Genomic DNA, 16,711 nt, shown 5'->3' on the forward strand with positions numbered 1-16,711 from the left:
CAACTGTGTAGGAGAGTTCCCTTTTCTCCATACTCTCTCTAGCATTTGTTCTTTGTAGACTTATTAACGATGGCCTTTTTGACTGGTGTGAGGTCGTACTTCATTGTAATTTTCATTTGTATTTCTCTAATAATTAGTGATGTTGAGCATTTTTTCATGTTGGCCATCTGTATGTCTTCTTTGGAGAAATGTCTGTTTAGGTCTTCTGCCCATTTTTCAATTGGGTTGTTGGTTTTTTAGCTGTTGAGTTATATGAGTTGTTTGTCCTTTATTTTTCTTTATAGTTTTATTGTCTGTGCATATATCCTAAACAACCTATTGTTTATTTTGAAAAAATGAATAGTGTACTAAGCCAAGTGACTTAGTAAGGGGCAGCGTTACCGTAGTTAGATGAAGGCTTCCAGGAAACAGCCTAACTAGTTCGGCATCAGGTTACTGGGCATCAAGAGTTTCTACTCAGGTAATCATTAAGCAGTGTAATGAGTTAAATTTGGAAACTTAGAACCATCTTGCTTGGGTATCTGGCAGTACTACAGTATGCGCCCAGTTTTGTAGGTTTGTTCAACAGGTGTATGGTCACATGGAAAGTGTGCTGTTCTTTATTTTTGAGCTCTTTGTGGTCTTCTAACACTTAGGAGTAGATCAAAACAGAACATATCTGGGAGGTAAAAATGAGCTGATCCTGGTAGCAAGGCACAGTGGACTGAGTAGGTACATCAGGGTAAGCTGAGTATGAATAAATATCTGAAATAGGCTTATCTGGGCCTTCTGTCCTTAGGAACAACATCAGTGGTTGGTTATCTTGATGATGATAGTTTATCATGCTGTCTCAGGAGTCACTCTGCTACAATTGAATTCGTTGCCCTTTAAATCCAGAGCACAGCTGGCATCCTGGAATATCTCTTCACAGTCCAGTCCTCCTAAAGATTATTATTGTCTCTCTCACATGTTGGATCTTCTATAGTCTGTTTCTTAAGTTGTTGTCTTTATTAAAAGTTTACTCTTTTTTTGATGGAATACACTTTCCAGTTGATTCTTAAGAAGATTCATGGAAGGTAAATGCTTTGAGATCTATGTCTGAGAAAATATTCTACTTTCATAAGATGGTTTGGATGAAGAATTCTAGGATGGAAATAATTTTCCTTTGTAGTTCTGAAAAAATGGCTCCATTGTCATCTTCCTTCCAATATGACTGTTAAGAAGACTGAAATCTGAGTCCTGCTTCTTTGTATGTGACCCGTATTTTCTTTCAAGAATCTTATAGAATCTTCTTTTTTCCCAGTATTGTAGTATTTCACAATGGTCTGCCTCAGTGTAGGTCCGATCCTTAATTTGTCTGTACTAAATACTTGGTAGGTCCTTTCAAATGGGCAGCTCATACCCTTCAACTCTAGGAAAATTTCAGAAAATCTTTCAATTCCTTGCTGTCCTTTTCCCCTCTGTTTTTTTCCTGGAACTCCTGTTATTCAGATATTGGACTTTCTGGACTAGTGTTTTCTTTTCTCTCCTATGTCTTTTTTTTCTCTGGTTCCTGGAAGACTGCCTCAATTTTGTCCTTTCATGCCCCTGTTTTTTTCATTTCAGCTATTATGTTTTTAATTTCTAAGACCTCTTTATTTTTAATGTTCTTTATTGTATTGTGTTCTGTTTTATGGATATACCTTCTCTTATCTCTGTGAAGAAAAATAATATATATGTGTATTATGTAAATAATATTTTTTGTATTAGAGGCTTTTCCTTGGATGGCTAGTATACTTGGATGTCTGCTCATGCTTAAAAGCGGAGGACTAAAAAGCTGATTGGGAACTCTGTTTTTGGTACAGTACTGATACTAGCAAATGTGCGTATGTACCTCAAAGATGCTCTTGTTTTTCTCTCTCCAGAAAGTAACTCTCCAATCTTCTGCTGAGGTGGGGAAGGGCCGGTTGCCTAGCATCATGGAGGAGGGAGCAGGTCTAGGAATAAAAGTGCTTTTCAAACAACTTTAATGGAATCTTCCTTGTTTTAACCCCCCTCTTCTTTCTCCACCACCTGCTGCTCCTCTGTTACCAGAAGTAATTGGTATTGCCTTCTGTGGATCCTCTGGTGTAAAGTGTATTGTGTCTCATTTATTTTTTGCTGCCAGGCTATGATTTGGCTTTCCTGGGTCTGCTAAACCACTTAATAATATTCATCCATCCACCTTAAGTCTTTTAAGATTTTGTTGCTCTTATCTCCTCTCCTTTGTTGCTCTTATCTCTTGTTATGATTTTATGTCTGAAAGTCTTTTATTGCATTTTATGGGCTTTCATGAGAGAGTGAAATTATATGCATGTTTTTAATTTGCCCCGGTTATTTAAAATGTTTAATATATGTCTCACCTCTTGAGCCTTGAAAAGATTATTAAAGTTAGCTCTTTTCATCTCTTACTTTGATTTTCACATTCATATTTATAATACATGAAACTCATTTGGACTCCTTGAGACCATTTGAACTCAGGGATTTATAAGTAAATCCAGAATTTGTGAATAAAGAGGTTGATTGTGTTTTAAATTTGCTCTTGTAGGAAAGTGAAAAGGTTTCTGAATATCCAGCAGTGATTGTGGAGCCAGTTCCAAGTGCCAGATTAGAGCAGGGCTATGCAGCCCAGGTTCTGGTTTATGATGATGAGACTTATATGATGCAAGATGTGGCAGAAGAACAAGAAGTTGAGACCGAGAATGTGGAAACAGGTAGACGTCTCATAAAATGTTCATTATTTATAACTTTCTCATTTTGTAAGTATCAACATTACTATTGCCGGATGATTCATACACTGAAAAACCTCTTTTTAATGCTATTTAGTTTAGCTTGGAAACCAGTGAAAGATCTCTTATTCAAGAGATTTATATACATACAGAGTTCTATATTAAAATTCTTTAAAGTTTAGCAGTTTCATATCATGGACCTTAAGGACAAAATTATAGTTGCATAATAATAAAACTATTTTTGTCACTTTTTTCTGGGAAATACCAACTAGTTGTTAATTATCTATAGAAGTCAGTAAGCTAGTATAAGATTTTTTAATTCAAAGAATAAGTACAGTATTCTCATTCTGTAGTAGATTAGAGTTTCTTTTAACAAATATTGGTGGAGCAGTATGATTTCTTTTTCCCCAGGTCAAAAAGGTCTTTGTAGTAGTCTATCAGATTCCTCTTCCCTTTTTGTCTTCTTAGAAATCTTGGTGTTTTAGGAATTCCCGTTGTGGCTCAGTGGTTAGTGAATCCGACTAGGAACCAAGAGGTTGCAGGTTCGATCCATGGCCTTGCTCAGTGGGTTAAGGATCCAGCATTGCAGTGAGCTGTGATGTAGCTTGCAGATGTGGCTCGGATCCCGAGTTGCTGTGGCTCTGGTGTAGGCCGGCGGCCACAGCTCTGATTCGACCCCTAGCCCGGGACCCTCCATGTGCCGAGGGAGCAGCCCTAGAAATGGCAAAAAGCCAAAAAAGAAATCTTGGTGTTTTAGTATGTCTGTGTTGAGATACCTATATTTGGGCATTGGTGTGTATAATTCTTGGGGGAAACTTTTCATTTTTGCTATTGATCATAAAGAAAAAAGTTTTTGTTTTTTTTTACCAGAAGGATTATAGTGACAATTTTGTAATAATAAACATTAACATTTATTTTTAACAGTTAATGGAAAAAAAGAATTCTTCTGCTTGGTTTATACTCCTAATAAAAATTATTAATACTTTATATAAATTTCTATAAATGTAACAAAGTCTCATGATTAAAAATTTTGCATATTTGGTGTCTTTCTGCTTGTTGAGGCCCAGTAGCACTCCCTAGGACTCCTAGCTTATTCTAGCTTAAAGCTGTTCTTTGTCCAGTTGTATTTTTTGCTGAGCTGAGGGATTGGAAGCTACCTTGTTCTTTGGAGCAATGATGACAACAGTACCAACAAACCCCATGAAAGGGGTAATCAATTCAATTTATCAAAACACGTAGCTAAACACTTCATAAAGTCTTCTTGACTATTGTCTGGAGTGGTATTTGATTGACAGTGGATAATGCAATTGGCAGGAAGAACATATTTTTTTGAGAGTTTTGAGAGTTTTCCAGTCTAAGGCCAGAAGTTTAGTGGCAGAGATGAATTTTCTTCTTGAGGAAAAGAATAGGAAGAACAATTATAAAAGTACTATGCAGGATGATATTTTGAAGTTAGCTATGGTAACTGATTTTATTATAGGATCATAACTAAATAGAAAACTAATGGCACAAAAAAAGTATGATAGTTTAAGTTGAATGAAAAAAATAGAACATGGAGTTCCTGTCATGGCTTGGTGGAAACAAATCTAATATTCATGAGGACGCAGGTTTGATCCCTGGCTGGCCTTGCTCAGTAGATTAAGGATCCGGCTTGCCCTGAGCTGTGATGTAGGTTGCAGACTTGGCTCGGATCTGACGTGGCTGTAGGGCTGTGGCATAGGCCAGCGACTACAGCTCCAATTTGACCCCTAGCCTGGGAACCTCCAGATGCCAGGGGTGCGGCCCTAAAAAGCCAAAAAAAAGAAAAAAAGAAAGAAAAAATAGAACCTGATTGAAATTTCTGAAAAATGTTTTGATCAAAAAATAAATAAATAAATAAAGATGGAGTTCCTATTGTGGCTTAGTGGAAACAAACCCAGTTATTATCTATGAGGATGTGGGTTGGACCCCTGGCCCTGTTCAGTGGGTTAAAGGATCTGGTGTTGCCACCACGTGTGGTGTAGGTCTCAGATGTGGCTGGAATCTGGCTGTGGCTGTGGCATAGGCCAGCAGCTATATATTTGACAGTTGCCTAGCTTGGGAACTTCAATATGCTGCACCTGCAGCCCGAAAAAAAAAAATAATAATGATAAGGAAGACTGTGATTTTGGTAGCAAATTGCAAACTTGGAAAAATGAAAACTGTAGTGCTAAACTGACACCAATGGAAATTTACATTCGTATTAAATGTCAAAGCATGTTGACCAAATCTTATTGGTTGAACAGTCGATGGTTAACAATTCATTGCCTAATCTGGCAAAAACAATTCCTGATAGGAAGTGAATATAATCTATTTAAGGGATTTTTCTCTTCTTAGTTTTCTTGAACTCTTGGAGGGTGATAATATCATTTGCAGGACAGAGATGTGAGGGATTAGAATATGGAAAAAGAGGATATACAAAGTCTAGATAGAAGTACAGTTAACTTTTGTGATATTTTAAAACTGGTTTTTGAATAGTTGAAAATATTTTTTAGATTTGTTTGTCTTCACTAAAAGGAAATGTTGGTAAATAACTTACATTATTCTAAAATAGTCTAAAAAGTACCCATGAAGTTCATTTTACATTTTATTTTTAATTCCGTTCTGGCACACGGATTTAAAAAAAAAATCTATGCTTGCTTTATTACTTCTAAAAATAAAGAATAGTACGGTATAACTATACTTGTCTCTCTTTACAGAATGACACTGTAAGATGTAGCATTCAGATATAACTCTTTTAAAGGCAATGCCAAATTCAGACTGAAGACTACCATCTCATACACCTATAATCAAAACAATTTAATACAACTCACATTTATTCATCAATAAGACATGCAGAACTTGGAGACTACAATATACTGATTAAGATATTATGGCTCATAGTAATTTAGGAAGAATTGTCAATATATATAGATGAGTTTAGAATCAGTTAATCTGAGCTTAATTTTTTTTTTTTACTTAAAGAATAAAATGCCATTTTTAAATGAGTTGAAATCTGAATAATGAATTTTCATTTTCCTGATGTCTGGCACATACATAGATGAATAAAGTTTGTTATGACCTGTTGTAATGCATGTTTCCTTGTAGGTAGTAGAATAGGATCTTGTTGTGATACAAATTTTTGTCTTGAATCCCAGATATATGTAGATTTTAGAGAAGATGTCTTGGAAGTAAAGGAAAGGAATATTTGTAAGATGGCTACAAGGTTTCTGTTTGGTGAATTGGTGTGAATGAGATCTATGTAGAATAAAATTTTGTTTTGTACATATAGGAAACATTTCCTAGAATGCTCTTATATTATGATTTAGATTATATTAGTCTTAAAATTTTTCATAATTATATTTATTGATCTGTTATGTCCACTCTCTGCATGTTTTCATTGAAGTTTTTCTTCTTTTATTCCTATATACCTATACATATATGTCCATGCCAGAAACAATATTCATGGCAGGAGTACTAAGACCATATAATGATGTACATTTAGCTGTCTTCATTATTTTATGTATAAAATGATTTCTTATTTTACTAGTGGTACATATAGGCCATTTTCCTCCACTGTTTTTATAGACTAAATGTCTGCATTTTCCTCACAGAGCTTGTGTGTAGTAGTACTCCTCTCTTGGAGTTCTCTGGTGGTGCAGTGGGTTAGAGATCCGGTGTTGTCTCTGCTGTGGCTTGGGTCACTGCTGTGGCTTAGGTCACTGCTATAGCATGAGTTCAGTCCCTGGCCCAGGAACTTCCACATGCTGTGGGTGTGGTCAAAGAAAAGTAAAAAAATAGTAATCCTCTCTTAAATTACACAGGAAAAACCAACTGTATTTGAAACTTTAAAAGTAAACATATTCGCTGAGTCTATAAATCTCTTTTTGATGATAACTGAAGTTTAATAATCATAAAGAGACTTTGACGAGTAGTGATGAAAGATGGCTGAAGGGTGGTCTCACTCTGACACACCAAAATACCTTTGCCAGTGGCTACAGATGCTGCCAGTTCTGGGGGCCTCTGGACAGACTGATAACGGTGAGTTGGGGAGTGGAGAGGAGTCTCTTGGATTCCCTACTGAGATATGGAAATTCAGTTTTTATGTTCACTCTTTTTTTTAAAAAGTATATATACACATAGAGAATACATAAATTTTAAGAGGTTATTATAGATTACCATGTAAAAAGTAACATGTTTTATATCAATGCAATCAATAATAGATAAGTTTTGCGAGAAATATTTTGAGACTTGGGTTGAGAAGTTTGAGCTGTTTAGAATGTGCTTCTTCATTTTGTACCTTAACGTACAGTATTTGTCCTTATAACCTTCTGCTTTAATTTATGAGAATGTATCAATAAACACTTTGCATTTGTTATGTGCAGGGGCACTATGTTTAACATATTTTTTCCTTCCAAGGAGGCAATAATTTAGTTGTGGAGGTAAAAAATATATGTCATAATCAAAATATAAAGCAGTATAGAATCATTTGAGCACTATTTACAGATTCAAAGAAATTTTCAGAAGAGACAAGTTCAATTACAGGATTAGGGATTGTTTTAGAGAAAGTAAAGAAGGAGGACAAATGGTAGGATTTGGGTGGGCAGAAAGCAGGTAGGCAAAAGGCATGTAGACTGAGGGAAATATAATTACCAAATGGGTGGCATGTAGAAATTCAAGGCATATTTAGAAGATACTGAGTAAATAAGACATTAACAGGAGGTTCCGTTAAGAACTTGTCATTAGATTGTGGTTTGAACGCAAATTGGTAATTAGGCATGTAAGAAGCAGAAAGATTTGGAAGGTTTTGGGTAGAAAGTACTAGATGATTAGTATCTCAGTAGATAGAAGATTGATCGTAAGGGAAAAGATGAAGCAGAAAGACTAGCTGTTGTAATATGCATCAGGGGTGGCTTGAGGACTATTAAAACAGGTAGAAGCAATAGGAACAGAAAGGGCTCATATGGTTCTACTATGTTCTACTATGTAAGATCTCATAAGATTTGATATGACAGATTGGGGGAGGAACATACTTGAAGTATTACTCAATTTTTTGACCCTAATAATGGCCATAGTATCATGTAGAGTTTTGAGGGAGCCAAGACTGTTTGGTTATAAACATGGTGATTTTGATTAGAAGCAAAACATGTAAGGGGAAATATTTAGGTATTTAAAGGTGTACAAATGTATGGTCAATATCCTATCACAAAAGAGAGGGCATATACAAATTAGGATAATGTAAGGAATGTTTTAATAAATGGCTTGTTATAAATAAGTGAGCAGGTATGGGGTGACCACAGCGATAGGGTGGTACTCCAGAGCTAGCAGTAGCAGAGCTGTTTCTGTCCTTTGGCCCCAGAGCCAAACAGAGGAGGAGTTACTGGAACCCAGAGGAAGAGAGCCCTGGAGAGAGGGTCAGCTTGGAAGAATCTGGGAGCTTTGGTCAAAGGCCATATGTGACTTGAGTGTAGTGCCACAGGAAGGGAGCTAGGGAAGTCAGCCTCCAGGAGCGAGCAGAATGAAGGGTAGAGGGTAGATCTGGAGGTGCAAATGGAAGATTACTTAGTACAGCTGAGCTTAGTACAGAAAAGTCAAGGAGACCAGTTTGGGAATCATCCTCACTGAAGGCATGGAAATAAATGAAAACTCCAAGGAGAAAGGTATTGGAGAGATTTCTCCAAGGGGGAAGATATTTAAATTCTATATTTGCCTCGCAATGGTCAAGAACAAAGAACACAACTAAGAAATTAATCTTAGGGGATGTTTACATTTTGAGGAATGCAAAGAAGAGACGAAGAATAGTCAAATATTACAGAAAATGCTGGGGAACTATTACTGAATGTAATTTTTTAAAAATCTTTTTTTAAGCCTTTTGCGTAGTTCTCTTTAGTAGGAAAGGGAAGAATGCTGATTGGGTTAGTTAGTCCTGGTTTCCTATTTCTGCTTTATCACTTACTTGGCAGTATTTAATCTTTTCAGAGACTCTCACTGGCATAAAATAGGAATTCAAGGTTGTGAGGATTATATAAAATATAACTGTAAAGCACAGTGCTTATGTTGTAAGTGCTCCATAAGCGTTCCCTAATCTTAAGACCTTTTGTGCCTTCAGATATGGAGAAGGTCTTTTATACATTAAAACAGGACATTTGTTTACTTCTCTGTTGTATTTTTCTCTTTCACTTTGACTTTTTTATATAGACAAATGTTTATACATAAATATTTGTATTTTAAATTATTATATAAAATATATAATATAAACATATTATAAATTATTATATAATTTATAAATGTCTACTTTTCCCTCCTCATTCCTTCCTTAACTTACTGTGCTCTGGCATCTACATTTATCATTTTCCTGAGGCTCTTTGTTTATCAGATTTCAAATGTCAGTCTGTCAAATTCATTGACCCATGGAAGTAGAGCTTTCCTAATCTGACCTTCTTACCTACAGAAACAGAGTATTCTGTTTTCCTTACTGCCCCTTGCATGGCTGTGCTCTTATGCTTCTGAGCTTTTGCTCACATACAGCTTTCTGTCAAGAATGTCTTCAGGTATTAACCGTTCTTTCAGGCCCGACTACATGAAACTGTACTTACTGCCTTTGCTGACCTTCTGTTAGACCATCTGGAAACTAGGCACTTGATGGTTTGCTTTCTTATACTGTTCTTGTGTGTATACTGCTTTGTTTTCAAAGTGAGCGTTTAAGCCCCTTGAAGACAGAGTCTGTATTTTTATTTTGTTGAGTGTAGTATATAGTGTTTAACACATAGTTGTTAGGAAATATAGGCTGAAACAAATTGAGTTTTGACTTAGAATTGCAGTATAATATAATCAAGAACCACCTATCTAAAATCTTAAATATGTTTTCTTTTTTGTTTATTTGCTCAGTATTGAACCACCTTAGGGTTATTTAAAGTATAAAAACGTACTCATCCAAAAAACATAAATATGCTCATCCAAAATATTTCAAAGCCATGATGTCATACTTAGGTTAATTTTATCTTAAAATCATCATAATTTTTAATTATTCTTGCCTACACCTAAATTTGATTTTTTTTTCTTATAATAAAAGCAAGACATGCTTATGGAAAAAACTGGGGAGTATTGCAAAGAATAAACAGTGAAAAGCACCCATAAGCTTACCAGCAAGAGGACAGTAACTACCACTTTTCTAAATTTGCTGCTGGTCTTTTAAAATGTGCATTTTGAGCACAATTAACATCGTGTAATACAAGTAGACTTATTTATTAATCCTTGCTAAAAAACATTGGCTGAAAGGGAGCTGGTAGCTTCCTACTTTTGTATTCTGATCATTGGGAGTAGGACTTTGGTTCTTAACCAGGTATCAAAACCTAAGAAGTTGATCTTACTAGTTAATTATCAAGAAAACTGAGAAAACTTTTTTTTTCATAATCAACAAAATTGTGTTTAGAAATTAGTCGAAAAGATGATGAATGAGGAGTGTTTTCTCTGCAATGGCTCTGGTTGCTGCTGAGGTATGGGTTTGATCCCTGACCCAGCACAGTGAGTTAAGCATCTGGTGTTGCCACAGCTGTGGCATAGGTCACCGTTAGGAGCTATGGCTAGGAGCTATGACTTGGATTTGATCCCTGGCCCAGGGTCACTTCCATATGCCATGGTTGTGGCTGACAACAAAAATAGATGAATGATAAGAATTTTTACATGATTCAGCAAGAAAGTAGTAAAATGAAAGTTTAGTTTTTTAAGATTCACTTTTAAAAAATAAAATCAGGTTTCTCTTGAAAAATAAGATAAGGAACCAGATTTCTTTCTTAAAGAATCTCAAGACTAGGGTTGACTTCATGATGAGTTGTGGTAACTTTTGTATTTATTATACCATCAGAAATCCTCCCTGTGGCACAAAAGGACTCTTTTAATTAGAAAATATTGTTGCCACAGGGAGGTAGAAGATCGACATGAAAAACTGGGGATCTGAAAAGGAGCCCCTATCCTAGGATTACCTGAAGGTGAAACAGATTGAGCCAGAAGGAAGACAGTACTGGTAGGTTGGTCTTTAATGTATTAAGAATGTTTACAGTTTTACATTTAGTTATAGTTATTTCCTCTACCTATACCATATTTTTGTTTAAAAGGTGACAGTGATTCCTCCTTACAGAGAGAGAAAGATTACAATAATATTTTTCATCCTAAATAATTTGCTATCTAAATTAATCCCCTGCCATGTTCCTGATATTTGTTTCTCTTTATAGATAAAGTTCTAGAGCTATTTCCTGCTCTACTTCCTTGGAAGTTACTCCTGACTGAACATCTTCAAGTCTTTTTTTTTTCTTTCATTTCTGTATTTCTACTTCTCATTCTATACTTTTTCCTACAATAATTTTTTAAGAAGCATTTTCTTCCAACTATCTATTTTCTTGAGTTTAGACTATAGATTTCTTGAGTTTAGTCAATAGATTTCTAAAAAGGTAAAATGTGGGAGTTCCCATCATTGTGCAGTGGTTAACAAACCCGACTGGCATCCATGAGGACATGGGTTCAATCCCTGGCCTCACTCACTGGCCTTGCTCAGTGGTTTAAGGATCTGGCATTGCTGTGAGCTGTGGTGTAGATCACAGATGCAGCTCAGATCCCACATTGCTGTGGCTGTGGCTGTGGCTGGTGGCTATAGCTCCGATTCAACCCCTAACCTGGGAACCTCCATATGCCTCCACTGCAACCCTAAAAGACAAAAAAAAGGGGGGGGTAAAATGCAAATTTTAAGTTTGTTTAATTTTGATTCTTGAATTGGAGTTATAATTATACTGTTATTTAGATCAGTTAGGAAGCATTATTAGAGAAAAGTTTTTAATATTTTTATCAATAGTATTTCTTTTAATCTAAGATGCCATCAGTTGTAAGAAACATTATTTTTTTTTGTCTTTTTTTTTTTTTTTTTTTTTGATATTTCTTGGGCTGCTCCTGCGGCATATGGAGGTTCCCAGAGCCTACACCAGAGCCACAGCAACGCCGGATGTTAACCCACTGAGCAAGGGCAGGGACCGAACCCGCAACCTCATGGTTCCTAGTCAGATTCGTTAACCACTGCGCCACGACGGGAACTCCAGAAACATTATTTTTAGACCACTGAAAGAAAAAAATGCAGTCCACTTTATTTCTTTTCTTTTTTTTTTTTTTTTTGTCTTTTCTAGGGCCGCTCCCACGGCATATAGAGGTTCCCAGGCTAGGGGTCTAATCAGAGCTGTAGCTGCTGGCCTACACCAGAGCCACAGCAACATGGGATCCAAGCCGTGTCTGTGACCTGTACCACAGCAAAAACGCAGTCCACTTTAAATTTTAGGATACCATCAATTGTAAAATACATCCTGACTTCAGAGATGTCAAAATGTGAAAAAATGTACATCCTAAAATTAATGAAATATGTTATCATTCAATTATGAATCTTCCTGATATTCCCATTTACTGGGAAATTAGATATTAAAATACCAGGTTTATGAAAAGTAGAGGTGAGTTACACTTGTGGAAGTCCCTATATGTACTTGAGTAAGATCTCTAAATTCTTTATTGTCTTTTAAGAGAGGATATTTAAAAAATCATTTAACCATACTGCCTAAAAGAACAGAGTAACCATATAAGGTATTAAATTTTGGAGGGTATAGAAGATGAAAAGTATTTTAATATGATGCATTTACTTAATAGAGTTTTATCATAATTGTCAGTTTTTAATTTGGTTTTGTGATCTAAAAAGAAAATGAAATGAAGCTTCTGCTTTCCAAATTACTGTTTTAAAACAGGTTCCTGTAAGGACTCTTTAAAATACCCACTGATTTTTAGTGCATTTGAATATATGTTTTACAGATTATTAAGTATGTGAAGGAGAGTGGCCAAAAGGAAAGAACTACCCTGTCAATTAATAAAGCAGAAATGGAAATGAATTATTTTGAATGGTTTTTGTATACTTGTCAAGAAACATCTATTTTATATAAAAGGAAAGATAAGTATATCTAGACAATAGACCATTGCAGGATATTTGTTTGGTTTGGGAAACTAGTAGCATTCATTCCTTTGCACTCAGAGTTTTTTTTTAAACACTAATTAACTTTTCAGTTTTACATATAACAAACAGTGTGTCTAAGTAATACATTTTATTAGACTGAGAAGAGGACTAAATACAGATTAAATAAAATTTTATATGAGTAGCACATAGATTTACAAATGTTGCCCAACAGGGATAGCTCAAGCTTCCTAGATATTCAAATAGGAATGCTTTAAAAGTTGTCTCGAGGCAAATTCATACATTCATTTCTCTACCAGTTCTACTGAGGACCTGCAGCGGGTCAGGTTCAGAGCTGAACATTTCCTGATGAGCAAAACCCTGTCTTTGCCCTTACCAGGCTTTCAGCTTTTGTGCAGAAGATGAACAATTAAACATGTCATTACAATAAAATGTGAGTTAATGTTATGATAGGATTAGTGAAAGGTTTAGAAAGTATACAGCAGGGGAATGGCTAGGAAGTCAGAGAATTGCCTCCCTGAGGAAGTGATATTTAAACAGATTTGAAGTAATTAGCCAAAATAGCATGGCTGAAAGTCTGGAGGAAGGAGAATATGGCCTGTGTGATTTGCAGGAAGGAATTTAACATGGCTAGAATATGGGTTATGAGAAAGAAAGGGGATTAAAATGAAGCTAAAGAGGTAAAAAAGGAAACTTGCTGGTGAGGACTCTGAAAGCTTTGTATCTGTTTTTGGGGCCTTATCTAAAGGACAAATGGAGTCTTTCTAAGAATTTTAAACAAAATATGTTTTTTTATACAAATTTAGTTATTTCCAAAATATTGAGTACTGTAAATGAAAAGTAAAGTAAGACAAGCAAGGTATTACCTAAAATAAAGACAACTCCTTATTAGCTCCTTCTTCACAGTTCCCTAGTTTTAAGCGAGGTGAACTATTCTTACTCACTTTTCCACTGAAATTGTCTGCCTCTGCAGATTGGGCTATAGATATGTTCATTGTCTACACTGAGCTAAATGTTACAGAGATTAAGGCAGTTATACAATTAGCCTTTCCTTTTGGAATCAGAAGATGAGTGCTTTGGTATAATGCTATTTTAGGAAGAGGAATCATTGTGTCTTATGCATCCTCCATTCTCCTTTGTAAACTTGTAAAAGGGTCCACATGTTTCCTCAGATTTGTAAAAGGACCCCTAAGTTTGGAGCGGTCAAGAACACTTTTAACACTGTTATATGAGCTGTTAACATTTGTATGGTTTTTTAACCTTGTGTCATGGGCCTTTTGGCCCTTCTGTTTTTTAAAAGTAAGTAGTAGCAAACACTTTAAGAATTGTTACATACTTGTTTTGGAGGCTACAAGAAATGGGGAGGCTAATGAAAGACTAGTTAATTCTGCAACTAGTCTTAGGGGAAACAGAATCCCAAAAGGCAGAATAGTTGAAAGGAGAAGAAAGCAGGTTGGATTTCCTTCCAAGGAAGGAAAAGAGCTTGAGGAGTTACCCTGGCTCTAAGACCATTTGTGGAGTTATCCAAGACTTCCTATGGTACAAATAGCACTTTTTTTGTGTGAGCTGAAAGAAGAAATTATATATAGCCATTATTGTCAAGGAGCTTGTCTCTATTGGGGAAAATAAAACAACTCTTCATAACCTGAAGTTTAATAAAATCAGTGTTAAGAGAGTGAAGAGGAGAAAGCTGTTAGCCCCTGTGATGAAAAGTTCATGTTTTAACTGAGCCTGAGAAGATAACTAAACTTTCATTTGGGAGGTATAAAAGCACAGTAAGGAAGACTATTCAAGTTTAGGGGGAGGGGGCAGGTATTGTGAGAAATCATTTACACCTTTTCTTCCCTTACCTCCTAGTTCATTACCAAATCATGTCCGCATTGCCTCCAAAGTATACCTTGATTCTACCAATTTCTTTCCAATTTGATTTCTACTAGCCTACTCCAACCTGTAGTTATTTTTTTATATGAGCCACTGCTTGATGGCCTTTGGTGTTCTAATTGGTCTTGTTTTCACCCCTACCCCTCCCACTCCAACCCCAAGCAATCCATTCTTCACATTGTAGCCAAGGTGATTTTTAAAAATGTGTTTATAAATTGAATCATGATGTTCCCTTCCCTAAAACCTTTTAATGGGTTCTGATTGTACTTAGGATAATATTCAGGATTTTTACCCTGACCTTTAAGACACTGAGTAATTTGACTCCTCTCATCCATCTAGAAACAATAACAGCAACAACAAAAAAAGACCCTGACATTTAGGTTTCTTTACTATATTACCAGAAATACTTCTTAGGGCTTTATATAATAATAGATTTAATACTTTCAACAAAACTAGACTGAACAACCTTTCTAAGGCAAGATAGCTATTTAAGTGGTAGAGCAAGGACTAAAAGTCAAGTAGGTAGTGCTCCAGGGCCCAAGCTCTTAAGGGCACTGGACTCTTACTCTGATGAATTATACAATACCCCCACCCCAAATGTACACACACACCGTTATCTTTTCACCTTTCCATTAATCAAGCTTTACCTTCCCACAGTGCTTACATATGCTATTTTTCTTCCTGGAACATATTGCTTTTCATTTTTCACATTTTAATTCCTTGTCACCCTTTAGATATCAGTTTGAAAGTCACTTTCTCAGAGAGAAATAGGTCTTTAGCTGATAATTCTTCAATCTGAACGAGAATTATTCTGTTCTTTTATTTATTTTTTTAAATTTTATGGCCACACCCGAAACATATGGAAGTTCCCAGGCCAGGGATTGAATCTGAGCCACAGCTGCGAGCTATGCCATAGCTGCCGCCATGCCAGATACACTGCACCAGTCGGGGGAATCAAGTCTGTACCTCTGCAGTGACCCAGGCTGCTGCAGTCGAATTCTCAACCCACTGTGCCCCAGGGACTCCTGTTATTTTTACTAGACCCATTCTCTTCTATTTTTTGGTTAGCAGTTACAATTTGTGATATAGTGAGTTCATATTATAAAGTAATAAGTAATTCTAAAAAATTTAAATCACATAAAATATGGCATTTTGGGGGAGTTTAATCAAATTACCTGAGGCAGTCTGTGTGGAGGAGGGGGTATAGTTCTCAGAGATTTCTTTCCTGCTCTAATCCTCAAATTGGGCTGGAATAACATTTTCCAATTCTTTGTTTGTTTGTTTGTTTGTTTGTTTTTTCTTTTTTGGCCACCCTGTGGCATATGGAACACCCTCTGGCCAGTGTTCAAATCCAAGCTGCAGTTGCAGCCTATGCCACAGCTATGGCAACTTGGGATCCTTTAACCCACTGTGCGGGCTGGGAATCAAACCTGTGTCCGGGAGCTGCAGAGACACTGCCAACCCCATTGTGCCACAGCAGGAACTCCAGATTTTCCAATTCTTAAAAAAGAAAAAAAAAAAAAACTTTGTAGAGGAAGAAGTGTTTCAGGATTCTGAATAAGGTATCCCAATCAGTCTCAGGACCGACTTAGGTAGTTTGGTGCCACCTGGTGGTAGTTATGTACTCTAGTGATTGCTGTTTGAGGATAGGGTGGAAGTTGGGTGCCAATTCGCAGTTAAAACTTAGTTGAATTCATATATTCATGAAATTTTACTGTGCTGTATTTATGTTTGTGTTTATTGTTTAATTTTGCACTCAGTGCTTCATAAGTCCAGAAACTGTATCTATTGTGTTTACTGATATTGCTCAAAGCCAGGCAACAAGTAAGCACTCAATAATGTATTTGTTGAATAAGTGAATCAGAAGATATCACGAACCAGAACAGAATTTTGTTTGTTTGCTTATTTATTTATTTATTTATTTAGTCTTTTTGCCATTTTTTGGGCCGCTGCTGCAGCATATGGAGATTCCCAGGCTAGGGGTTTAATCGAAGCTGTAGCCGCTGGCCTACACCAGAGCCACAGCAAGGTGGGATTGGAGCCACGTCTATAACCTACACCACAGCTCACAGCAACGCCAGATCCTTAACCCACTGAGCAAGGCCAGGGATCG

At 36.2% G+C, this 16,711-nt stretch overlaps 1 protein-coding gene across 19 annotated transcripts in view; it reads left to right on the top strand.

Moving 5' to 3' along the window:
• Positions 1–16,711, top strand: part of ELF2 (E74 like ETS transcription factor 2) — a 104,254-nt gene that overhangs the window by 43,052 nt on the left and 44,491 nt on the right. For 11 of the 19 annotated variants that reach the window (XM_021101570.1, XM_021101571.1, XM_021101561.1 and 8 more), the window contains one exon: positions 2,546–2,711. The exons of 4 other annotated variants lie outside the window; for them this stretch is intronic. In XM_021101570.1, the coding sequence (XP_020957229.1) occupies positions 2,546–2,711 (166 nt within the window). Of the gene's footprint in view, positions 1–1,883; positions 2,062–2,545; positions 2,712–10,643; positions 10,747–16,711 lie in introns of all 19 variants that reach the window. 4 more of the 19 variants (XM_021101582.1, XM_021101580.1, XM_021101575.1 and 1 more) reach the window with 3 other exon arrangements.

This window comes from Sus scrofa, chromosome 8 (assembly GCF_000003025.6).
Source record: "Sus scrofa isolate TJ Tabasco breed Duroc chromosome 8, Sscrofa11.1, whole genome shotgun sequence".
NCBI classification, from domain to species: domain Eukaryota; kingdom Metazoa; phylum Chordata; class Mammalia; order Artiodactyla; family Suidae; genus Sus; species Sus scrofa.